Source organism: Aptenodytes patagonicus, chromosome 4, assembly GCF_965638725.1.
Source record: "Aptenodytes patagonicus chromosome 4, bAptPat1.pri.cur, whole genome shotgun sequence".
Lineage (NCBI taxonomy): Eukaryota > Metazoa > Chordata > Aves > Sphenisciformes > Spheniscidae > Aptenodytes > Aptenodytes patagonicus.
Window position 1 is genome coordinate 65,515,378 of NC_134952.1, and position 24,858 is coordinate 65,540,235.

General features: G+C 48.2%; 2 protein-coding genes across 5 annotated transcripts in view; one reads left to right on the forward strand and one right to left on the reverse strand.

The window, feature by feature from the left end:
• Window positions 1–12,446, forward strand: ENOPH1 (enolase-phosphatase 1). The gene is made up of 6 exons (XM_076336978.1): window positions 1–119; window positions 4,933–5,034; window positions 5,822–6,024; window positions 8,862–8,994; window positions 9,281–9,404; window positions 10,481–12,446. The coding sequence occupies exons 1-6, from the start codon at window positions 36–38 to the stop codon at window positions 10,618–10,620; spliced, it is 786 nt and encodes a 261-aa protein (XP_076193093.1). The 5' UTR covers window positions 1–35; the 3' UTR covers window positions 10,621–12,446.
• Window positions 12,434–24,858, reverse strand: part of TMEM150C (transmembrane protein 150C) — a 25,584-nt gene continuing 13,159 nt past the window's right edge. For all 4 annotated transcript variants that reach the window (XM_076336982.1, XM_076336980.1, XM_076336981.1 and 1 more), the window contains 3 exons: window positions 19,725–19,852; window positions 17,069–17,246; window positions 12,434–14,840 (listed from right to left, as the gene is read on the reverse strand). In XM_076336982.1, the coding sequence (XP_076193097.1) occupies window positions 14,632–14,840; window positions 17,069–17,246; window positions 19,725–19,852 (515 nt within the window). In that variant the 3' untranslated portion in view covers window positions 12,434–14,631. The remainder of the gene's footprint in view (window positions 14,841–17,068; window positions 17,247–19,724; window positions 19,853–24,858) is intronic.

Consider the following 24,858-nt stretch of genomic DNA (forward strand, 5'->3'; position numbering starts at 1 on the left):
GCGGTGCGCACCGCGCCCCACGTGCCGCCGCCGCCATGGGCGTGCTGCCGGTGCCTGCGGAGGTGCGCGCTATCCTGCTGGACATCGAGGGCACCACTACCCCCATCGCCTTCGTCCAGGTGAGACCCGGCGGGGCGGGCGGCAGCGGCCTCCTCACTCGGCCGGGAGCCCCGCTGGCACCGCCGGGGGCTCCGTTAGCATCGCCGTAATTATCACGATCCCCCCCCGCCCTGGCAGCTGGGGGACACGCCGCGCCGGCCAGATTTCAGTGACTGCAAGTCCCCTTCGCTGGCACGGCCCCCCTACGGGGGGGAAGCGCCTCTTCCGCGGCTGCAGCCCTGCGGAGAGCAGGCCTGAGTTTCCTCCAGAAGCGTAAAACCGTGACACATTTTCCGTGTTTTTCTGAATAATGCTCACGAGAAAATACATCTCATTTTACCGATTGCCTGCCTCTTTGGTGGGCAGGGGAACAGGGAACTATTCAGATCCAGGGCAGTTCAGTACATGATTTTTTTCATGGATATAGGGCAGTTAGAGTGCTCTCGGCCTCATTTAGGAAAAGCCCTTGAGCATCACTGTTGCTCAGGTGCCTGGAGCTGCAGCACCTCACCCGAGTTTGCAGAGCCTGAAGTACTCTCTCGGGGTTATCTGCTGCCTTTTCCCTTCAAAAGGGTGGTAGAGTCAGATGCCTCCAGTGTCACCAGAGATGTATGTCCTTCCTCCAGCGTGCACAGGACCAGTACAGGGGGAGAGTAGCACTGAGCTCATCAAGTGTACATGAGGAGGAGTGCACTAACAGCGAATATGTGTGAGTGGCTTCCCTTGCCTAGGAGAAGGCTCAAGACTATTGAAAATGTTGGTTTAGGTGCAGAAGCCGGGGGACCAGGAAGTCTGCGAGGCCAGCGGGAGGCATGGGGACAAACACTGTAAATATGCTATTAAAATTTGCAGTTTTCCGACTGCAGCAGGTCCCTCCTCTCCGAGACATTTTGGTCCCTAACCAGGCTCGTGTGCTTCACAGGAGGGAGCAATTTGCTTGTATTTAAGACACCAAATGGAATTATCCCTGCTCCTGCCATTAACCTATATTTCTTCATGAGACATTATAGCTTTTGGTGGAACTTTTTTGCTGGTAGTTTACAAAGGTGCTTCATCACCACATGATGCGCGGAGGCATGAACGCTCTTGCCAAGCTTTCTAGGTGTTTCTGCTAACACAGTTTAGCGGATGAACAACATGACCTACATCTTTCCTGTCCATGTTCTTCCAGTGCTCTTGAAGAAACTTAGGTCTAGATGGCATTACAGCTGCCTCCCTCCCCTTGATATCTTTCAATTTAAACAGTTTGAACAGCTCCAATTTCTTATTAAACATCTAAGAAAGCAACGAAGTTGGTTATATGCACCTTGAATCGATTTTGCTGTCGTGCAAATAACATGCAATACGCCTGAGACAGTTTCCTACCCAAAGCAGGGAGGCCAAATGAGTTACGGTTCTCAGTAAAACTCAGTTTGCTGGAAATCCTGAAAAAGCTTGAAACAAGTTATTTCACTTGGACTTTCAGTTAACCTCCATAATTTCTGTTTTCCTTTAAAAGGTCCACTGCTGGTTCTGCAGCCATTTTATTCTTTAATATTAAAGGATTTTACTTAGTCCTTTCTTTAGCATTAGAATTATTGAGTATGCAAAGTAAGGAAATAGAATAAGCCAGTTGATGGGTGGATTAAGGAAAGATACCAGAAAAGAGAATATTTGGTGGCGCCTAGCTAGAGGTCACCAAGTTTTCGCTTTTGCTGGGTCCACCCTGCAGAGAAAAGTAGATGGCAGGGGAGAGAGAGAATTTGATAAACTACATCCCCCAGGATTTGCCAGATCTCCTGTAAAAGAGCAGATTGTCACTGAACTTTGTGACAGTTTGCATGGACATTGAGAGGAAAATTGACCCTGGTTGTTTGAAATCCTACAAGTGCTAATCACAGCATGCTACATCGGTGGCTACTGACAGTAAAAATACCACCCTTTCTGTACTGGGTTTAACATTGCTGTGAGCAGCGGCGAAAGCTTAGGAGGGCTGTCAAGCTGTGTTTGCTGACAGCTGTTTCTCCATCCTGCCAAGCTGTGTTGGGGCAGCCACATCTGGGGCTGGACGTCGCCGAGGAGTCCGGCTGTCCGGTGGGGTGATAGCGCCCATCTCCCTGGCATGCACGGGAGATGGACAGAGCGATGGGAGCCGTGCACAGGCAGGCTCGGGTCTCCTGCTAGCCAGGCTAAAAGAGAAGCAGGTGAACTTACAAAGGTCAGTAACAGCTCCAGTTAAACCTATTCAAGAGTTTGCAGCCACCGACTTTTGCTGAAAGCTGAAGTCTTGGAGATGGAGGTATTTCCCTGCAGGATGCATGTAGTCTTTCTTCCACACAAACTCATGGCCTTTTAAACTTAGTACATCACTGCCTGGGATCACTCCTGACATCCATAAACTGTCTGTCCACTGGCTGTCCACCACTCCAGCTGTCACTTGGGTGTCCCCTCTTGGACCACAGACTGATGCATTTGCCAATGGGCCAAGGCTTTTACCCTTTTAAAATCCACTGAATCACGAAATACACTGTGCTTTCAGAGCCTCTTTGGAAGTTTTTCTTTGCCAGCACAAGAGCACAAAACACTGCTTTTGGAAAGCAATTGGGACCTTTTGACATCTGAGTTGTAAGGGAAGTTAAACCAAGTCAATGGGTCGGTTGCATTTCCCAGTGGATAGTCTTTAATTTCCTCCATGATTTAAAAGATAGTTTGAAAGCAGCTAAGCTCAAATAAAGGAAATGAGAGAGTAACTGGCAGTGTTACAAGGCTGTTGATTTCCCTAGACAAGTTTGTGGTAATTTTCTAGGCATTTAAGAGATTTTCCTTTCCCCTAAATTTACATTGTTTTTAAAATATACAATGTGGAAAACACAATATTGTAGTAATAGAAAATCCTGCAGTTCTGCCACCACATCATGCTCTCAGGACCACCGTTTTCTTAATTCAGTAACAAGTGAAAGATGACATACAGTAAGGAGAAAAATATCACTGGCCATTTTTTGAGGAGAGATGAGCTCAGATTAGTTTCCTCCCATCTCCTCCCCATCCCAAATTTTTCCCGGTTAAGAAAAGCCTCTGTACCCAAAGGAGGGAGCTCCCTGCCCTTCCTCTTGTCCTGAGGCTCTTCCTGCACCCAGAGATGCCATCGTGGCAGCTGCTTGTGGCTTCTCAGTTGTGAAACACCACTAATGAGAGCAATTTGTAATTATTTCTGGTTGCCCTTGGGATCTCCAGGAAGGTTTGTAATTCTCCCGTGGCACTTTTCCCTAACCCTGTTTCATTTCATCTGCAAGACTGTCCTATGGAGCTCAGTGTCACTGGACTAGACTTTTCTTTTTAAAAAGGTCCTCTAGCTCTGGTGAGAAGTTGCGATGTGTTTTCAGAATGACCTTTGTTAAGACAAGTGCCCCATTAAAAATAGAGTAGTATAACTTGTGAGTTCAGAGTACATACACAGTCAGCCTTGTACTCAGCTGATGGGAACTTGGGGTCACGTCTGCCATTTGAGACATTTTTTGGCAAGCCCAGGAAAAGTTATCACCCACCTTTCCATCCTGGGATTTAAAAGTTGCAGCTACATAAGCATTTGTGCAAAAAATCCACCTGCACTAATCTTGGCCCAGGGTTGGCTCTGGCCTGCAACCAGGCAGACAGCCTTGGCAGGCAGCTTCACAAGCTGCAGTACTGTAGGGGAAGCTCCAGCAGGGAAACTAACCATACACACCAGCATGTGTAAATGGTTGCTTTAAAAGCAAGTCATAGAATCATAGAATCATTAAGATTGGAAAAGACCTCTAAGATCATCGAGTCCAACCATCAACCCAACACCACCATGTCCACTAAACCATGTCCCTAAGCGCCTCATCTACATGTCTTTTGAATACCTCCAGGGATGGTGACTCAGCCACTTCCCTGGGCAGCCTGTTCCAATGTTTAACCACTCTTTCAGTAAAGAAATTTCTCCTCATGTCCAATCTAAACCTCCCCTGGTTTATATTGGACATGAGGAAACTTGAGGCCATTTCCTCTCATCCTATCGCTAGTTACTTGGGAGAAGAGACCGACACCCACCTCGCTACAACCTCCTTTCAGGTAGTTGTAGAGCGTGATAAGGTCTCCCCTCAGCCTCCTTTTCTCCAGGCTAAACAACCCCAGTTCCTTCAGCCGCTTCTCATAAGACTTGTTCTCCAGACCCCTCACCAGCCTCGTTGCCCTTCTCTGGACACACTCCAGCACCTCAATGTCCTTGTAGTGAGGGGCCCAAAACTGAACACAGTATTCGAGGTGCAGCCTCACCAGTGCCGAGTACAGGGGCACGATCACTTCCCTACTCCTGCTGGCCACACTATTGCTGATACAGGCCAGGATGCCATTGGCCTTCTTGGCCACCTGGGCACACTGCCGGCTCATGTTCGGCCGGCTGTCAACCAACACCCCCAGGTCCTTTTCCGCCAGGCAGCTTTCCAGCCACTCTTCCCCAAGCCTGTAGCGCTGCATGGGGTTGTTGTGGCCAAAGTGCAGGACCCAGCACTTGGCCTTGTTGAACCTCATGCAGTTGGCCTGGGCCCATCGATCCAGCCTGTGCAGGTCCCTCTGCAGAGCCTTCCTACCCTCGAGCAGATCAACACTCCCGCCCAACTTGGTGTCGTCTGCAAACTTACTGAGGGAGCACTTGATCCCCTCATCCAGATCATTGATAAAGATTTTGAACAAGACTGGCCCCAAAACTGAGCCCTGGGGAACACCGCTCGTGACCGGCCACCAGCTGGATTGAACTCCATTCACCACAACTCTCTGGTCAGCCTTACCTCTGCCAGGTTAAAGGAGCTGCCTGTTTTTCTTGTGTGCTGCCAGGAGACTTTGTTCCCTTACATCAAAGACAACGTGAAGGAGTATCTGCGTGCTCACTGGGAGGAGGAGGAGTGCCAGCGGGACGTGGGACTTCTGAGAAAACAGGTTAAGTAATGGAGCTACACTGTGTCTCTCTGCGTTTTCACGGCATGCCTGAGACTTCAGGTCACTTGGACTCCCCCAGTCACCCAACACGAGCCCATACCTCTCTTTGCCCCCCCGACAGAGGCTGGTTGCCTTGACAGGCTGATTCTCCCCCACCCAAAGTCTGGGACTGTGCTTGAGGAAGGGCTAGTGCTTGGTAGGCAGCAGCTCAGCTGCTCCCCTCAGCTCACCTTGATCTTCACGGCCCCCAAGCGGGTGTCGAACCATGGCTTTTCAGCTTCATGCCTGCACTGTGCCCTTCTCTTGCTGAATTCCCCGCTTCTGGCTTCCAGGTACCTGTTTGGGAAGCAGCGTGGAGGGATGGCAGAGTATTTGTCCCGCACAGCGCAGCGTATCCTGCCTCTGTGCAGGGACACGGCATCAAATTGAGACCTGTGGCTGTCTGAAGCTAAAAAACAGATGCATTTGCTTCTTTGCCTTAATTTCAGTAATTAAATACTTAAGCAAGTATAATTCTCATTAGAGTATTTACAATACAGCTACAGTAATGCTAATTGTTGGGTTTGGAAAGTACAATCCAAGCAAGTGTTTCTAGACACTACTGAAGTCTGAATTTCCCATTGAGAAAAGCATTCAAACAGTGTTGTAACCCTTCCTGTGAAGAGCAGTTCGAGCTGTGTCCTGCACAGAGGTGCGTTGATGCAGGTGTTAGACCCCTTTCCTAAATTGAGATATTGAGACCGCTCCACCTCTTCCCTCACCTCTTTTTGTCATGGATGATTTCCAGGCTCAGGAGGACTCCAGCTTGGATGGGGCCGTGCCGATCCCTTTGGAGAGCGGAAGTGGGGAAGAGGAGCTAGAGCGGGTCATTCAGGCAGTCGTAGACAACGTGCACTGGCAGATGTCTCTGGACAGGAAGACCACAGCACTGAAGCAGCTGCAGGGTCACATGTGGAGGGCAGCCTATGCAACAGGGCACGTCAAAGGAGAGTGAGTAATTGTGTGTGTGTGTGAGTAATTGTGTGGCCCTTTCCCTGGGGAAGGTATGGGGTGCATCTTTCCTAGACGTCTGTTAGCAGAATAGCTGCATAAGCTATTCCTAGAAACAGCCCCATGTAGAAATGCAAATAGAATTACTACCTTGGTAGAGAAGCCAGTAAGTTTACTTTCAGTCGTGGCTTAAGCCAGGGCACTGCTGTCGTGGAACCAACTGCAGACACTTCATTTCAAACTTGATCATGCAGTGAAACACAAATTCATTGAGCTTGATATTTGGATCTAGGGAACCAAAAGCTTACAGTAACCTTGGGACTGACCAAATTGTCTCAGTCCCCACTGGGAAGATGACAAGTGGGTGAGAGTGTTTCTCCTTAAGAAATAATTGGCAGGTTCATGCTGGGTAACAGCCAGTTCTCCAGCCACCTGGGCAGGGTCTGTAAAGGAGATGGGGTCTGAGAAACAGAACAAGGTAATGGAGGTGTGACACAGGGCAATTCTGCTCCCACGACTGGCGGAACATTCATCTGGGACAACTATCTTCTGCATTAAAAAATCAGAAAATGTCTCAATATTTCTCTACAGAGATTTCTTGGTAAACCAAGAGACTGAGGCACAGGTACGAACTTCTTACAGTTCTCCATCTTGCATTTTTTTATCCCTGAATTGCACTCACATTTTGGGACAAGCCTAAACAAGCTGGGGTTGCAGGGTCAGGTCCTTTCAGTTGTTTCCTCCTGCTTTGTCTCTTACCTGAGCGTTTCCTGCCTTTCCACTTCTTTTTGTCTTCAGGCTCCTCTTTATATTTCAGCCACAACACAAGGGTGCGTAAGGAAGGGACAACTGGAATTAAGCCTGATCTTATTTAGGTCAAGAGATACTTGGTGAAACTATGCATTTCAAGTTCCTAAGGAAGTAAAACAAACCCTTAAGTTCACAAAGTGTTTTGCCAAAGGAAGAGCGAGGAAGAAGAAAAAGAGCTCACAGAAAAATGTAAACATCCACCAGAGAAGGCAACAAAACCCAAAAGCAAATCAAGAGGGACAGCCATCCTGTTGGTTTTCTTTTTAAAAACAGGGCTAATTGTCTTATACTGGCCCAAAAATTGTGGAGCTAGCCTTGCTGCTTGGCAGCATCCAAGGAGTGAGATCTTTAAAGTCTCCCCCTCTCTCAACTGTATCTGGCACATCAGTGTCTGAAATCCAGGCACTGAACTCAGCATGTGAAAACATGAGGGTGGCTGGGAGTTTCTGCAGGTGCCGTACAACGTCAAAATATTTTCAGCTGACACCAGAGACATTTAATAAATAACTATGAAAAAAACCTTTTTTTTTTTTAAATACATAACATAACAAGGCCCTGAGCAGGTGGCCAAGAAACTGGAGATGAAGAAAGGGCCAGCTGATTGCTACAAGTCTGGAAAACTCAGTCCAACACCTCCTTTTGCATCTATTTGGAGTCCTCTTTCTTCAGGCGTTCAGGTGCTCAGATCCCCTTTTCAGGACAGTACCTTTGGGCCTTGGCCCAAGTGGCCACACAGAGCTGTGCAGTGCAGGTGGGAAGGCTGTGATCTGGACTGGGTTGAAAACTCAGTTCCCTGGGGATCATGTCTCCTCCAGCTCCTCTTTCCACCCTTCTGCCATATCAAACTCAAATCCCCTCCCTGCCCTTCTGAGGCTGTTTGTGACCTTTCCTTATCAACCATCACATGTATTATTGAGAGACATTGTCAGCCTCACTTTGTCCCTCTTGAGCATCCTCTAGCCTTCAGTTTCCCGCAGTATATGGGTCATCTTGTAAATGTCCTTTGTATACAAAGAGCTTTTACATACATGTAAGTGCAGCACTGGAGAGGTCTCGTATGAGACCCCTCGTATGAGAAGGGTATGAGGGAATCGACAGACATGTCTATTAGAAGTTACGCAGCAGTTGCCTTGGCTTTGGTCCTCCTTCCCTCTCTCACAGCTTTGCTCCCCGCTGCTAGGCTTGTCTGCGGGTGGCTACTACCTGGGAGTTAGACGGAGCTCACATTTTGAGACTCATCAGCCCATTGCTAGACCAATATCTTGCCTTCCCAGCACTCTACAAGGCCAGAAGAATAAGGGGAAGGATGCTGCTGCCTAGTGAACAGGAGCTGGTTCACCCTCTGTGGTGCAGTTAAGCCAGGGACACATCTGGCCCATGGGGTAGTACTGTACAACCTGACCGAGTCGCTGAATAGAGTAGCTCTGACCTCAGTCCCTTAGGGGACACTCCTTTCCCGAGTTGTTGTCTGGCTTCAAACATTTGTACAATGCCGCTCATTTAGCTCCTGCAGCTGCAACCTCCTCCTCTCAGCTCCTCCCTATGCCTGGTCAGAGCCTGAACCTGTGGGATGGGTTTGCCCCATATGGATGCAGCTTACAGCCATAGCTCTTACCAATAGGGAAACCTTTGTAGCTTGCAAGGCAGGTGGGACTCAGGATGCAAGAGCCTGTCTTCTCTGTCCTCCCCCCTTATTTCTCCCTCACAGAGAAAAGCGGCGGGATGCCATTTTCCCTAACCTTTCCTCCCCTCTCCAAGTTGAAGGGGGTGGAGAAACTCCTGCCAAATGTCTGAAACAGCTCATCAGAGCTGCTGTCTGTGTAGCAGTCAATGAGCTGCTCAGTTGCCTGGAGCTAAGAATATATCACCTGCTGCTGAAATAGACTCCCTGGTTGCAGAAGCCCTGAGCAGAATGAGAATGAAGTCCCCTTGCAAACTAATGGGACAGTTGTCAACAGTGCCTGGCTAAAGGTGTCCCTCCAGGTGCCTCTGGTTTTGCCCTTACCTGTTGCCCTGTTTTGCTCCAGAATCTTCGAGGACGTGGTTCCAGCCATCCGGAAGTGGCGGGAAGCGGGGATGAAGGTCTATATCTACTCCTCGGGCAGCATTGAAGCCCAGAAGCTTCTGTTTGGATACTCTACAGAAGGTGATATCCTAGAGGTAGATAACCTTGTCACCTTCCTTACAGCTTCTCCCTCTGCAGAGCACTTCCTTCCCACAACTGCCCTTGCCATAACGCTTCGTGAATAGAGTCTGGGACAGGAAGGTGGGGCAGTGGGTTTGACCCACGGGAGTTAAGCTCAGCCCGTTGAGTATGCTAACATGGCTGCATCGGCCCCCGTTACTGTCGTAGAAAGGAAGGGGGATGTCTTGCTCAGGAGCAAGGCTTAGCCTTGCTCTTCAGGTGTCACTCAGCAACTGCCTTTGGTTTTTCTCTCTCTTTCAGCTCTTTGACGGCCACTTTGATACCAAAATAGGCCCCAAGGTAGAAAGTGAGAGCTACAGAAAGATTGCCGCCAGTATTGGATGCGCCACCAATAACATCCTCTTCCTGACGGATGTCCCTCGAGGTAGGTCACCTGCCAGTCCTGCTGGCTCACACCTTTGCGAGGGAGGCAGGTGCTCCTTAAACATGTGCTGCTGACTTGTCACAAGCACCCCAGAAATGCTGCAGACCACCTTGCTTCAATGGCATTCCCCTAGCTGCTGCCATGCTCCTTCCAGGCTCTCACACAGCAGTGGGATATCTGTGAGCAGCACTGCCATGAGGGAAAACAGGTCAAGTAGAAAACCTGCCCTTGTATCAGCAAGCAAGGAGAGACTGTTAAAGTGGAGTGGAGCGTTTGTTGAAGCAGTTGGCGTGCCCCATTTACAAACAGGGTCAGTGGTTTTCGTGACCTGTGCTCGGGGGAACAGACAATGTCTGCTGTGCTGCTACATGGCACGCGCGGTGGCTGGTTCTTTGTGCCGCTTACCATTAGGTTGTGTTCAGCCGGAAAACATTGCTCCTGGTTGCCAAGACTTGACCCTGGAAAGCCCGGCTCGGGAAGCTAATTTAATTTCCTGCCTTTGCTGGAAACGTCTTTCTGGCAGAAATGGCACTGGGTTGTGATCTCAGTCTAAGCCAGCTCAGTCCCCAGGAGTTAGCCCTTACCTCCTCTCCAGCCCTGGCAGCAGAGCTGGTGGGAGCTTGCAGTTACCTCCTTTTCCCTGTATTGTCTTGCTGTGGTCAGGGAACGAAGGAAACTTGTGAGAAGTGACTCCTGGCGGGGGGGTGTTGGACTCGCTAATGCCACAGCCCAACCACAGCCCAGCTTCTTCATGACAGGAATCGAGCTGCCGGTGCGTGCTGCCTGCATGGTGCCTTGGACAGCCATCAGCTGGGAGAGGGGAGGAGATGATGAGGCAGCCAGCTCCCATCCGCTTGCATTACGCAGCAGCTAGTCATCCACAGCAGGTCTGCTGGGAGCTGGTCCCTCTCTAGAGCCCTGCAGCACCATGTGCAAATGCTGCTCTCTCAGTCTCAAACTTTAAAAGCACTTCAGTGTTTTGGGGCATCTTCAAGCCTGCTGTGGAGGTCTTTAAAGACCCTCATGGAGAGGTCAGTCAGCACATCTCATCTCCACTCTCCTCACCTCTGTTTCAGAAGCCACCGCTGCCGAGGAAGCGGATACTCACGTGGCTGTGGTGATCAGACCAGGCAACGCAGGACTGACGGACGATGAGAAATCGTATTACAGCCTCATCTCATCTTTCACCGAACTTTTCCTGCCTTCCTCCACTTAGAGAAAGTGGTGCATGCACAGAAGACTGTGCTTCACGTGAATTGTCCTTGTGTAATGTTAGGTAATTTTGTCCATAATCAGAATTTAAAGCCAAACCCACATCATATCTTGGACCTGCAACTAGTGCAGGCAGATATGAATGGAGTGTATGGTGTGGGGTCCCTTGTGCAGTAGGACAGAGGCCTGCAGCAGCCAGCTGGAGCTGGGAATAGGGTGAGGAGCAGCACCCATGAGCCCTACTGTTGCTCCCCTTTCCCAGCTAGCAATTAGCTCAGGGAATGCTTCCTTCAGACTCACCCATTGAAATCTGGTGCTGAGACGCCCCACCATGAGCTCCGTCATTTTTAGAAACAGCCTGCAAACAAGGTGTATGTCCCCCTGTCCCAGAGGGACCTCCAGGGACCATGAGGGGATATGAGCTTCTCCCTGCAGACGGGGTTGCTGGCTAAGTCAAAACTTTCAAAGTTAGGGGATACCCAAAGGAAAATGCCAAATGTGGGCTATAATACAGTAGGTTTGGGCTGCCACAGAAAAAGCCAGCCCTTGCTGCAGGCAAGCTCTTTAGACCAGGAACAACTTAAATCTTGGCTATATCCACAGCAGGTCTAGGTACAAAACAGTACAACTTGCATATGGAAGCTGTTGGAGCTACACAGCCAGCCTACCAGAATGAAGTAGAGTATATATAAATAAGGCTTTTAAAAATTAAATTCTAGACCCACCTCACTGCTGCATCATGGTACTGGGCTACAGGTTCCAACTGGCTGAACACCAAAGTCAGCTTGACCGCCTTTCTGAAGTATCTCCCTTAGCACTAAACTGCGGAGCTCCTCTCAGTAGCCAACATCACCCTGTCACATGTTCATAGCACTGGTCAGCTGTGAGCAAACCTTGACAACTGCTCCTGAGGGACGCATCCTGCTGCATTTAATGAGAATTAAACCCCTGACCTTTTCACCCACCCTACCTAAATTGTGCCAATTTATATAAGATGGTCATGGAGCTTTTCCTAATGTAGTAAATAAAAGCACAACTTTGCTTTCATTGTGTTCACTGCATCCCAGTATTTAGCCTTCCTGTCTATCACCAGTGATCCCAGCACCTAAAGGCAAATCTCCTGGTTTTTAAACCTGTGAACACTTTGTTTTCCTGCTTTCGCCCTCCCTGGTCCTTTCTTTAAGGCAGACAACCCTGTCCTGCCAAGGAAGCTGTATCACCTCCCTGACCGTCTTACGATTTCAGTAGGGGCTCAGTGGGGGTGCAGGAGTGAGAGCCACAGCTAGGTTATACCTAGTAATAGTGGAGGCAGAGGCAGTCTGAAACCCCAGTTCCCTGCTGCTGGCACTTGTGCATGGGTGTCACTTGCTACTTACTCATTTCTGCATGGCTGCACTTGAGCTTGCCCTCACGGGTGGCTGAAATAGAATACTAACGTGTGTGTTGCCTTCCTGAGCTGTGACCTACACTTACAGCTGTCTCTGTTGAGGGAGGCTGCTGTGTAGAGAACAAGCAAGAGACAGACATTTTGGGAGGAAACCACATCATGCCAGCATTGCCCTTCTAAAACTTTGATGGTAGCAGGTAAGGCTGTGAGGCAGCTAGTCTGGATGCCTTTCTGGGCTGTGTAATGAGTGTGATCCTCCTAGAAGGAGCCTGCTAATTAGCACTGTTACAATAAGTGTATCTGCATGGCTGAATAGTCCCTGGCTTCCTTAAGTGTTAATTTTAATCATGACACTGTAAATACTCACCTTTTGTTTTGCCTTTGCCATCAGAAAGCTATGCATGGGGTAGGGGACAAAAATAAAACTCACTTTCTCCATAAAAGCACTTTATTTAGTGGTCATGTTTCAGCATATATCAGTTGTCATTTAGTTGTACTGAAATGTGCTGTTAGAAATACTCTAAGAAATGTACAGAGTTATCACTAAAAACCTGAAGTTCAGTTTGGATTGCATATAGGAAAAGGAGAGAAAGAAAAGATAATCTTTTTTTCCTTTGATAAAATTACAAAATATAAAATGATAAACTGAAAGCATTAATTGATTTTAAAAAAAAGTCACAGTGGACTATTTACAGTAAAACACCCTTAAAACAAATCACTATTTTGTGCTCCATATGCATTGAGTGTGTGTGCCCATGTAAGAGGATCCCCACCTGCATGTTCTCCAGACTGTCCCCTCCTGCCCTTGCCTAGGAGGAGCTCCCCGGATGGGCTGCTGGGGAGCCCTGCGCCTTACGCTGCTGTGCCCTTGGGCCACCCTGGGGAGCCCTGTGCCTTATGCTGCTCTGCCCTTGGGCCACCCTCAGCATGTCCCTCCAGGAAAGCTTCCCACTAATGACACAGGTACAAGGAGGAGGCCTTCAGCAGTCCAATGACAACCCTCCGTTGGCTGGAGATGCTCTGGATTTATAACACAGCTGCCTGAGAACAAATTTTGGCCCACAGAAGATAAAGGGCTGGCTGAAAGCTTTCTACTTACACTAGTTTTGACAGCTTTTCTCAACTTTCTCCTTTCAGGAGAGGCCTCTGACCTTTGCAGAAGACTTGTGCCTTTTCCCTCTCTGTCAGAAATGCCATGGTGCGGTACGAGTTCCCCTTCAAATGCCTTTTGCCACCATTTTAATTTCTGCTTATTTTCCTGCAGCTCAGACAAGATGCAAACCTAAGCTGAGCCTGACTCATGGAGGAAAACAGGAGCCGTGTTCATGAGAAGCAACTCCAATCACTCCCCTGCCCAGCCAATACAGCAGCCTTCCCAAAATCAGGTTTTCAAACAGGGCCTTTGAGCTCCTGCTTTTTCTTTAAAAACAGACCTTCTGTTTGAAAACCTCCCTTCAGGGAGGGAGAAGCCCTTCTGGTTTTCCTGTTCCCTTCCTGCACCTCCAGCCCTCAGGCCATATCACCCAACCTCTGGGGCAGAACTGCCTCCCTGCACCTTGGAAGCCCGCTTAAACCTGCGGCAGACTCCACTCAGGACAACTGGCCACACTGAGGGGTCCAGAGCCCAAGCCTAGTGTCAGTGTGTCTGAAGTTTGACATCTAACTGCACAAGGAGCAAAACCAAACCCTATGCCCAGAACCACCTGCAATGGTTCTGTTCTCATTGCAGGCGAGCCCAGTGTCTCTAACACAATATTTTCCCCCTCAGTGAACAACAAACAAAAAAAAGCTTTTGAAATACTACATAGGATATGTGATGGAAGAACTACACACTTAACGAAGAGCAGCCTTTTCTGGGTCATCTTCAGCGCACACAGGCATTCCCATCTTAATTCAGCACCAGTCCCCACCATTGAGTCTGAAACAGGAACACTGTGCCATCTCCTCTGGCGTGGGGACGGTCTGCCCAGCTACAAGACAGCATCGGCCAAGTCTTGCTTCCTGATCACAACACAGTTTCTCCCAAACCCAGCTTTACCATCGGCTCTTTTCCAGGCTGGAAGAAATGCCTGCCTGCTTGCCATAAAAGCCAGTCAGTTGGGGTCTTCCACTGCCCAGTTCCAAGTCCAGATGAAACAGCTGCTCTTTCTCATCCTACCAAGTTACACCAGTTGGCAGGAAAGAAAATAGCGCAAGAAACACATGAAAGATGCAGTCTGGTGACTCAGGAACCGGTGACTCCTGAAGGCTCTCGGTGCCCAGAGAAGTCTGTTTCCTTCATTTCTTCCTCTGCACAACAGGCTGAGGAGTGCCTGTCTCGGAGGGGCATCGTGAAGACTGGCTGTTGAATGTTTTGAACAACAGGAGTGTGACAGAGCCACTCAGAAAGTCACTGGTAGCACAAACTAAACAGCTTGTGCTCTCTCATGCTGCCACTGAGAAGGATCCACTCCTCTTCCAGCAGACAGCTATTTTTGTTTGGCTCTTAATGAGACAGCCACCCTCAGAGCCCTTTGGCAATATGATCATGATTGCACATGAAAACAAACTCATCAAAAAGTGTAAATGAGGTCATGTTTAACTCGTGAGACCACACCTGCCCCCCCTCCCCCCCTGCCAGAGGACAGGCTACACCTGATCTGTCTGGTACTCGGAGGCTTCTGATAAGCTTTCGGAAAAGCTCAGAAAGTTTTCCTGGTACTCAGAGCAAACAATTTCAAATCTGTAGTGCCTGAACTCCACTGCAAAGGTGCCGAAGTAGCACAGGAAGCACATCACCAGGCCCCACTGGATCCTGGAAGCATGCATGTGGATGCCCTGCGCCATGAGGATGAAATCTGGAAGAGGAAAGTCAAGGAGAACTAGTGGGAGCGGAGACACCAACCAGGATGAAAGAAAGCCCACAGGGAAGACAATAAAATCTTAACAATCAAAGTCACCTGGATGACAGTCAGCGCAGCCAGCCATCATCAGGACAGCACGAATGTGGTGCCAGCGATGGAAGGTATGTCAGGTGTCCAACAATGCCCACGGAGTGCAGCAGCTCTCCTGTACAGACCAGGGCTCCTTATCTCAATTCAGGCTGATAAACATTTACAGAGGGAAAGACTTAGGCGCAGAGAAGTCAATGACTTGCTTGAACATCCAACTAGCCAGTGACAGAGCCAGCAAGCTGGGGATCTGGCTGTGGGCCCCTACCTGCCAGGAGCCTCCCAACGGGAACTGGATCAGATCTTTGCACCGCAGGCAGTGGGAACACCTTTCAACCTACATTGTGCAATCTTTCATTCTCTTTAGGTCACCTGCAAAATCATCCCTTTCTGTGAAATCTGGAAGCATCAGTCTACACAGTATGGCATGTTATACTGAAAGGAAAAAGAACGCTGTCAGAGCCAGAAACTGTCCTCCAGGCTCATGTACCCATGTGCTTGGACCGTGTATTGCCTGGCATCAGGGTCTCACTGCTGTGCCTCAGGTTGTGTTGGAGTATTCCATAAAAGCAATTCTCACCTCCCCTAAAGCAGAGGACACCTTCCTGAGCTGGGGACCTGCCTACTGGGTCTCCTGTCTCTCAGGATTTCCTCTGCACTCCAAGAATGCAGAATCACACATCTTCACAGGTGAAACAAACAAACAAGCAGCCTCTCCCACGCTTTAACTGCACAAAGCAGGTAATCAGAGACTTTTCACCTTGGGCTTAGTGTAAGCAACCAAAGCTTCATTTCAGCAAACAGCATTCTGTGTCTGACTTTAAGGATCTTCTACTTTCCCTGTAGTGCAACAGTTATGCACAAGCTGCATGGGATGGGGAGCCAGCCCCAAGCCTTTGCAAAGCCAGTGGGGGGCGGTGGGGGAATGGGACTCCTGCCTCAGCCTTCCCCCCTCCACAGAGGGCCCAAGGCCTTCAGTGCCAAGCAGCCAGCCGGGGAGGGCTGGGCTGGGAGCACCCAGCATGTCAGTACAGGAGCAGCTACACCCTGGTTTACCAGGCTGCTCCTGCCCACAGCCTGGCAGAAACCTCCAAAGACAGCAGCGCAGCAGGAGCCCGGCCCAGCTCCTCGCATGCAGCCCTACCCCAGACACACCCTGGGGGAGCTACGGGCTTGGGGCAAGGGGAGGAGGGGAGCACCACAAGAACTGGGCAAACTCCCACGTTACGTACACCAAAACTCAGCTACAAATTTTTCCAAAGAAGCTTAAGAGGTGACTGACGGTACATCCTCACACCAATCTGATATTCCTCTGGGCACTGGCTGAAATGTTCAAAGCCAGCCAAGTGACTAAGAAATTGTTTTAAGAACAGGCTGTTCCCTGAAGAGGGAATTAGTTTATTCCTTGCCATTTATTCCTGCCTTCTTGCTTATCCCAGCACTAACGTTGATGCAACTATGCAGTCAATGGATCCACCCTAAACAAACACCCAGGGCACATGAGTGCTGGTGCAAACAGAAGGGCTGGAGTGGGGCTGACAGGCACAAGGTGGAGAGGAAGCCACATGTACATCCAGTCTGAGTGACCACAGACCCCACAGCCCAAATTCCATTTGTAAAGCACCTAGTCTTACCCGAAGTCCACATGACCCAGCAGCTCTTGACTGTGATAACCGTCTTAAAAGGCAGAGTTGGAAGTAGCACCCTGGAGCACTTCAACAAACACATCAAAATCTTCTCATCTTCAGAACCCTGATTTCCTCCCTTGTTCCTTTGTTCTCCTGAGAATTTTTACCTCAATATTTTGCATAATCTTAAATGCTACTGTGTAGGTAAGCAGTGGTGCCATTAAACTGCACAGATACAATTCAATATTGTAACCACTTTGGATATCACTAAGAAGTTTTAGAAACATTTATGAAGGAAGTGAGCCCATCTGTGAAGCAGTGCGTCCCGGTAAAACACAAGTAGCAAAATGAGCCAATCATAGGAACATGCCATGAAGACAAGCTGAGTAGCTTTCCTAAATGCTTTGAGATCCTAGGACAGATGTAAGAAGAGCCAATGTTTCCTGCTGCAGAGAGTGTCGGACACGTATGATAGCTGGCTTCACAGGGAGTGGGACAAAAGGATACAGAGCACCACACAGAGGGTGATGCTGGCCGACAGGGCAACTCGTGGAATCCCGACTTTCCGTCCCTCGTTCTTCAGGTTGATCTTGAGGGTGAGGGCAGACTGGATCCAGCACGCCAAGGTCCCAAAGCCAAAGGTCAGCGACGTGCCCACATTGTGGATCTCCTCATCATTGGAAAGCTAGGAACAAACAAAATGGTGATTGTTTGGACACAACAGGAATTATCTGCTAGCTACCTTGGATTTCTGCTGGGGTGGGATAGAGGAGAGTGGGAATCACTGGGGTGTGAGACAGTGATGCTGTTTCATTTCTTCTGGCAGAGGTGTAAGGTGTAACATAATCAAGATGAGTTGACAGCTGTCAGAGTCAAGCAGGTCTTCTGCCCAAAGCCCAAGCACAGTGGAAAATGCAGTTGCTTGGGGACTGCCTCCACAGCTCTCTGACAAGACTCACCAACACAGAGCTCAGAAGCAAATCCTTCTCTAGCTCAATGTGATGGCCAGGGCAGGCAAGGACAATGTGCTGAGGTCTTGTACAGGTCCCTGCAATGGAAGCAAACTGTGCAACCTTCAGTGCCAGCTGCATGGAGCAGTGCTGCCTTAGGGCAGAGGGTAGCCTGAGCCCTAACACCTCCATTGAGCCAAAACACAGACACGTGCTTGTGGTTTGGCAAGTTTCTCCCACCAAAAAGCTTGACTGCCTGTTCCCTCTCCGGCCCGTCCTCAACCACTGGGGTCTAAGGCAATATGAACCCAACCTCTCTGGAGTGCAAGTGCTTCTGTGTTCCTTGGGTTCCTGTGTCTCACAGGGCTCAGTGACTGTGCAATACTGCAAGGCAAAAGGCCAGCTAGGTTCAATGAGCAAGAAGCTGCAAAGAGATCCCTTGAGGCAGCAAATCCATTTAGAAAGCCCAGCATGGACAAGACTTAAGCCAAACAATTTCTCTTTTCCCTCTGCCTCTGAGGCTTTTCTAGAAAAGAAACCAGCAATCTGTAATTCCTCCCTGCAGCTTTGATTCATGTTCAGTGATTTTACAAATTCCCATCAAACAAGACACAACCGACAAGATAACAGTCTAGTTACTGTGCCTCCACTGATGTCTCACCTCTCCTTCCTACCTTGAGGTTTTGTTCAAGGGTAGGTCCAAATCATAGTACAGGCAAAAATGGGATGGAGCTGCCTTTCCCAAGGTAGCCTGCACTGCAAGGAACTCACAGCCATAATGTCCCTTTAACACACCCAATCTGTATTTTTCCAGAAATATGATTTAATGCCACATTCAGCTTAGCAGGCAGGCAGGGAAAAGCATGGACTAAGGTCTCATTACCACATGCTTTCATGGTTTGGCAAAAGATCTAAGCAAGGATACAGGTAACTAACAAGGAGTGGATAATTAGTTCAGAATTTATAACCAGGCATGATTCAAAGTATCCACTTTTAAATAACAATCATTTGCTCTGAGGAGTGAAAAAAGGAAGGAGAGGTTGAAACTGCTTCCTTGTGCCTGCCCTGTACTAGAAATACTCTTCTCACACCTAGACAAGGCCTCAAAAGTTAGAAGAGTTACAAAAGCCTCGTAGTTCCTAGCTGGGAAGCTCTTGTGAAAAAACAAGACTCCAAGTTTTTGGCTTGTGCTGTGGAGTTAGGAAGACCAGATCCAAACCAGTCAAATTATCTCACACCTCATTCAGGGGAAAAAAAAAAAAAAAGAAAAAAAAAGAAAGAAGACTGTAAAGGACACAAAGTTCCTGCAATTACTCCACAACCCAAACAGGTAGCCCTTCACAAAACAAATACCTTTTCTGTATTGGCAGAAAAAACAGCTCCCTGCCTGCAAAGCCAGGAAAGAAGCCAGCCTACACTGACCTTTCTCAGTTCCTGCCTTTATTGGGGGTCATTACTTGCACCTCAGTGAGAGACAGAGCATCAGAGACAGCAAAGGGATGGGGAAACCCAAGTGCCACTGACTCTAATACCTTGATTTTCACTGCAGACCTAACAGACACACTCGTGATTACAGTGGACACCCAACCCTACAGAGCAACGTTGTGGCACTGACAGCTTGTTTGTTTGTTTGTTTGTTTGTTTGTATAATATTGCAGAACAGATCGAGAATCAGAGGGACCTCATCCAGGCACCTGTCACATTAGGAGAAGTCATAGCATTCCTCTGCTGTGTCCCTCTCGTGGCCACTCTAAGGACAAGCAGGAGGTGGATTTAAACAACGTATGTTTTCAACGAAGGACACTGAACTGTCTGCTAAATCTTTATGGGCAGTTGTGCATCTGTTCGCACAGATGCGTATGTAAACTTCCAGCTCAACCCTTTTACCCAGGACCATCTGTGCCAACCCCCAGGGCTCAAGAGATTCAATAGGTTCCCTGCTCTGGCTCTCGGCAGGACAAGTGTAAGCATGCAGGTGCAAATCCTGCTGGGAATACGTGAAAAATGACTGTGGTCCTTCATCTCAGCATGTCACTGGAGCCACGTAAGCAGCAGATAGAAGTGGCAGAGCAGGTACAAGGAGGGCTGGGGCACAGCCAGACACATTCTCTCCTGAGCTCACATCACAGGTAGTTCAAAGACCTAAGCAGATCTGCTAGAAAAGCAGGAACCTCACAGCACGGACACAGCGATCCAAGCCTGGAGTGCAGTACCTGAAAGTTGCCAAGTAGGGTCATTCCAAAAGAGGCCAAGCATAACACCACCAGGCCGCTGATGTTCAGCCAAGGGTTTAGCACCTTTGGCTTCAGCTGAATGAAGCGCAGGACAGCCACGACAAGCGCTGAGAAGGAAACAGAATGCAAGGTGCGTCATTAGGTAGAACATGCTGCAGTAACCACCTGGCTGGGGGCTCACAGACCCCTCACCCTCTTTCCACCCAGAGGGGAGAGCTCACTGCAGGCTGGCTAGCTTAGTGCTTCTTTATGGCCCCCTCCCACTTCGTCATGGACGAGACTAAGCACAGGAAGCATTTCTCTTGAAATCCAGTTACGCAGAGCTCCCACGCTTCCTTTTCTCATGATGTTTTGTCTGGGAACTGGGTTGCAAATTTTCTGGGGAAAAGAAGAGCACCTTCCTATTTGCCTGTGAAGGTCCCAGAACATAGTCTATCACATACACACCATGCATTCACATTGCAGCAGCTGGGCTTGCATCAAGTTTCACCCCACTCATGAGCACTGAGCTCTCTTGGAGGAGATATGTCAAGCCCCACCTGTATTAGAAAATGTATGAGCAGCACATACGTATTTCTGCAGGTTTTACCATAATGCCCACTGCCTCTTCTCCTCTGGAACAAGTTGCTGGAGCCATGAACATAAGCCAAAATATTGCATTAATTTTCCGCGAAGACTGGAAGAGCAGTCCTTCCAAGCTTACAATTAGCCCAAGTGCTATGATATGATACATGATATATATGATACATGGTAGATCATATGCTATGACATAACCCCAGGAGATATTCACATCGTATATTCTTGCCCTCCCTAGGAAATGCTGCATGGAACAACACAGAAAGCCTGGCAATCAGTTGGCCTTCAGATGGAATTCAAACCAGACCACTAAAAAGCAATTTAGTTGAACAGGGAAATTTGCTGGTTGCTGCCAACACCTTCTTATGCTTATGCTCAAACTGACAGCATGCAGGTCATATTGTTGTAAATTGTCTGCGTTAGCAAATTAGATCTATATTTTCCACAACCCCCCTGGTATAATACCAAAAACATGGTTTAGAAAAATAAGGGAACTGTAAGTGAAAAGTATCCACTTCTATCAAACTGCAAAAGATGTTTGAATTTACTCTCTCACAATTTGCTCTAGTGAACCAATCCACTCCAAATCCTTGAAAACAAGAGAACTTTGTTCCACCAAAAAAGCGAATTTCTGTTTTTCATCACCAGGTAATTGTTTGGGACAGCCATGCCGTGACTACTTGAGCTCACGTGCAGGAACTTTTTCATTTCTATTTCTACAGGACAGGATCCTGAAATTATGTGATCATTTCCTAAAACACTGATGGGAATGACAAAAGGGAATTAAAAGGTCACCTTCCAGCATTACATGCGAAACAACGGCATTTTCAATATTCAGTAATGCCTATGCTTCTGGCAGGTTTCCTCTCCTATAGCAAGGGCTTTGACACAACTAAGGTGGCCAGAAGTACAAGCTAAAAGCAGCTCTCAGAAGCACCCAATACAGCAGAGGAAAGCTTAGCTTTATCCACAAAGCAGAGATAGAATAGAATAGACTATTTCTTTCGGAAGGGACCTACAACAATCATCTAGTCCAACTGCCTGACCAATTCAGGGCTGACCAAGTTGTAGTAAGTTATTAAGGGCATTGTCCAAATGCCTCTTAAACACTGACAGGCTTGGGGCATCGACCACCTCTCTAGGAAGCCTGTTCCGGTGTTTGACCACCCTCTCGGTAAAGAAATGCTTCCTAATGTCCAATCTAAACCTCCCCTGGCACGGCTTTGAACCATTCCCACATGTCCTATCACTGGATGCCAGGGAGGAGAGATCTGCACCTCCCTCTCCACTTCCCCTCCTCAGGAAGCTGCAGAGAGCGATGAGGTCGCCCCTCAGCCTCCTTTTCTCCAAACTAGACAAACCCAAAGTCCTTAGCCGCTCCTTAGACATTCCTTCCAGCCCTTTCACCAGCTTTGTTGCCCACCTCTGGACACATTCAAGGACCTTCACTTCCTTCTTAAATTGTGGGGCCCAGAACTGCACACAGTATTCAAGGTGAGGCCGTACCAACGCTGAATACAGTGGGATAATCACCTCTTTTGACTGACTGGTTATACTGTGTTTGAGGCACCCCAGGATGCGGTTTGCTCTCTTGGCTGCCAGGGCACACTGCTGACTCATATTGAGCCTGCTGTCGACCAGCACCCCCAGATCCCTTTCTGCAGGGCTGCTCTCCAGCCACTCCTCTCCCAATTTATACTTGTGCCCAGCGTTACTCCATCCCAGGTGCAGAAACGGGCACTTGGACTTGTTAAATTTCATGTCATTAGTGACTGCCCAATGCTCCAATCAATCTAGATCCCTCTGCAAGGCCTCTCGTCCCTCAAAAGAGTCGACGGCACCTCCCAGTTTGGTATCATCAGCAAACTTGCTAATGGTGCATTCAACTCCTGCATCCAGATCGTTGACAAATATATTGAACAGAACTGGCCCTAGGACTGAGACCTAAGGAACACCGCTGGTGACTGGTCACCAGGCAGATGTAGCCCCATTCACTACAACCCTTTGAACCCTGCCCTTCAGCCAGTTCTTCACCCAGCGCACTGCGTACCTGCTCATCTCACAGTTGGGCAACTTGTCCAGAAGGATGCTGTGAGGAACAGTATCCAAAGCCTTACTAAAATCCAGAAAGACTACATCCACCTCCTTGCCTTCATCCACTAGGCGGGTGACCTTATCATAGAAGGATATCAAATTAGTTGGACAGGACTTTCCCTTTGTGAACCCATGTTGACTGTGCCTGATGATTGCATTATTCTTTAAATGCCTTTCAATAGTACCCAGTATGATCTTCTCCATAATTTTTCCAGGAACTGAGGTTAGACTAACAGGTCTGTAGTTCCCTGGGTCTTCCCTCACGCCCTTTTTGTAGACTGGAATAACAGTGGCTAGCTTCCAGTCAGCAGGGACCTCCCCAGACTCCCAAGACCTTTGGCAGATGATTGAGCGGGGTCCTGCCGTAATATCCGCTAGCTCCTTCAGTACCCTGGGATGAATCCCATCAGGCCCCAGGGACTTGTGAACATTCAGCTGATACAGCCGGTCCCTTACAGTTTCAGTGTCCACAAATGGAAAGTCACTGTTCCCACACCTGTGGTCCTCCGACTCAGGGGACCGGGCAGCCCAAGGTCTATCAGTATTATTAAAGACTGAGGCAAAAAAAGCATTGAATGCCTCCGCTTTTTCTTCATCCCTATTAGTCAGGTGACAGTCTTCAACAAGTAGCAATCCAATGTTTTCTTCAGACCTCCTTTTGCTATTGACATACTTAGAAAAGCCTTTCTTGTTGTCTGACACAACACTGGCCAGTTTCAACTCTAATTGAGCTTCGGCCTTTCGTGTCTTCTCCCTGCACATATGAACCACAGCTCTGTAATCTTCCTGCGAAGCCTGACCTCACTTCCAGAGATCACACAATTTCTTTTTCCTCTTCAGCTCCACGAGGAGTTCCCTGTTCAGCCAAGCTGGTCTTCCGCCCCGCTTGCTTGACTTACAACACAGTGGGATTGCCTGCTCCTGTGCTTCTAAAAGGTGGTTCTTAAAAACTGACCAGCACTTGTGGACTCCTAAGCCCTCAAAAGCAGATTCCCAGGGTACTCTGCTAAATAGCCCCCTGAATAGCTTGAAGTTTGCTTTCTTGAAATCCAGGGTAGCAACTCTGCTGTCCTTTTTTCTCATTACACCAAAAATTTTAAACTCAACCATTTCATGATCACCGTGGCCAAGACAGCCACCTATCATCACATCTCCCACGACACATTTGCAGTCTGGAGGTTCCCTGGTTATATTTCTTCTTGCAATGGGAAGAAGCAGCAATGAAAGCATACAGTACAGCTTAGCTTCAAAAAGCTGCATGTCTTTTGTTTGCCTGCCCTTCTTCACACCAGCTGCTCCCCTCACTCACGCAACTGCTATCCTCATGTCCACCAGATCACACGGTGAGTGAGCATCAAACCAATTCCTGCCCTTTCATAAAGCCCTCGGACTCGCTGGGACTTGGTGCAGGTCCACAGAGGCTGCTTGAACAGAGTGGCCTGCAGAAATGGGGCCTTACCTGGAAGCAGCTGAAAAGGCAGGCGGTATGCACTACCATCAAACAGCCACGTTAACATGAGAAGTAACATACTATGCACATGTTGTTTTAAGAGGTTTGGGGATCAGAAGTTTAAATCATATTGTCATAATCACATTGCACTGGGTGTCAGGCATATAAATAAAATGTGTGCAAGACCCTGCCTTAGCACAAACCGGAGCCAGAATTATTTCTACTAATTGAGACCCTGGCTCAATATGTAAATCAAGATCTAAAATTGAAACAAAGCCATACACGGAAACAAAGTATAAGGATGTGTGTAAGGATGCCTAAACTCCACCCTGAAGTGATACTTGAAAATTAGGAAGTTCATGTCAAGGTTCATGATTAAACATATTTTACCAGGTTTTACATTCCAAGCCTCATTTTCATTATGTCAGATTAAGACTGTTAAGGTATTTTACTCATATTAATCCAGACTCTTACAGGTCTGGATTAATTTCAAAGCTCAACTGAATCTCCCAGGTTTCTGAAAAGAAACATCATGCCTTTCACAGGCAGCAGGGGTGGAACCTGCACTTTGAGAGAATAGCTCAGAGCAAAACTGAAAGCACAATAAATCACCGATACAGGAAAAGATAAATGCAAGTACTAGTAAAGAACAGCAAATCAAGGTTAAAATAATGAATTATTTGCCATTTAAGTTTGGGATAATTTGCTCAAAATACATACAGGTAAAGGTAACGAACAGTTTTAAGAACTAAACACAGACATCTTTTTTCAAGTACTTTTCAGATATTTCTTCTCTTTGTGGTGTTTCCCTCTTACTTCCACTGCTGGAAAGTGCCAGTAAACTTCCACAGATTTAGTAATGGAATTTAGGAAGGGGTAGGGTAGGAGGGACTTTAGCACGGATGATATTTTGCATAATCAGTTGCTGCATTTGCCAATATTCCCATGCAATTATCTCACATTCACAGCATATAACAAAAACCCACCATACAA

Bases quoted from the DNA above. Each gene is read 5' to 3' on its own strand.
- ENOPH1 (XM_076336978.1), top strand. From the start codon at position 36: ATGGGCGTGCTGCCGGTGCCTGCGGAGGTGCGCGCTATCCTGCTGGAC. The intron at 5,035-5,821 runs GTTAAGTAATGG...GATGATTTCCAG, and splicing joins TGGGACTTCTGAGAAAACAG to GCTCAGGAGGACTCCAGCTT. The intron at 8,995-9,280 runs GTAGATAACCTT...TCTCTCTTTCAG, and splicing joins CAGAAGGTGATATCCTAGAG to CTCTTTGACGGCCACTTTGA.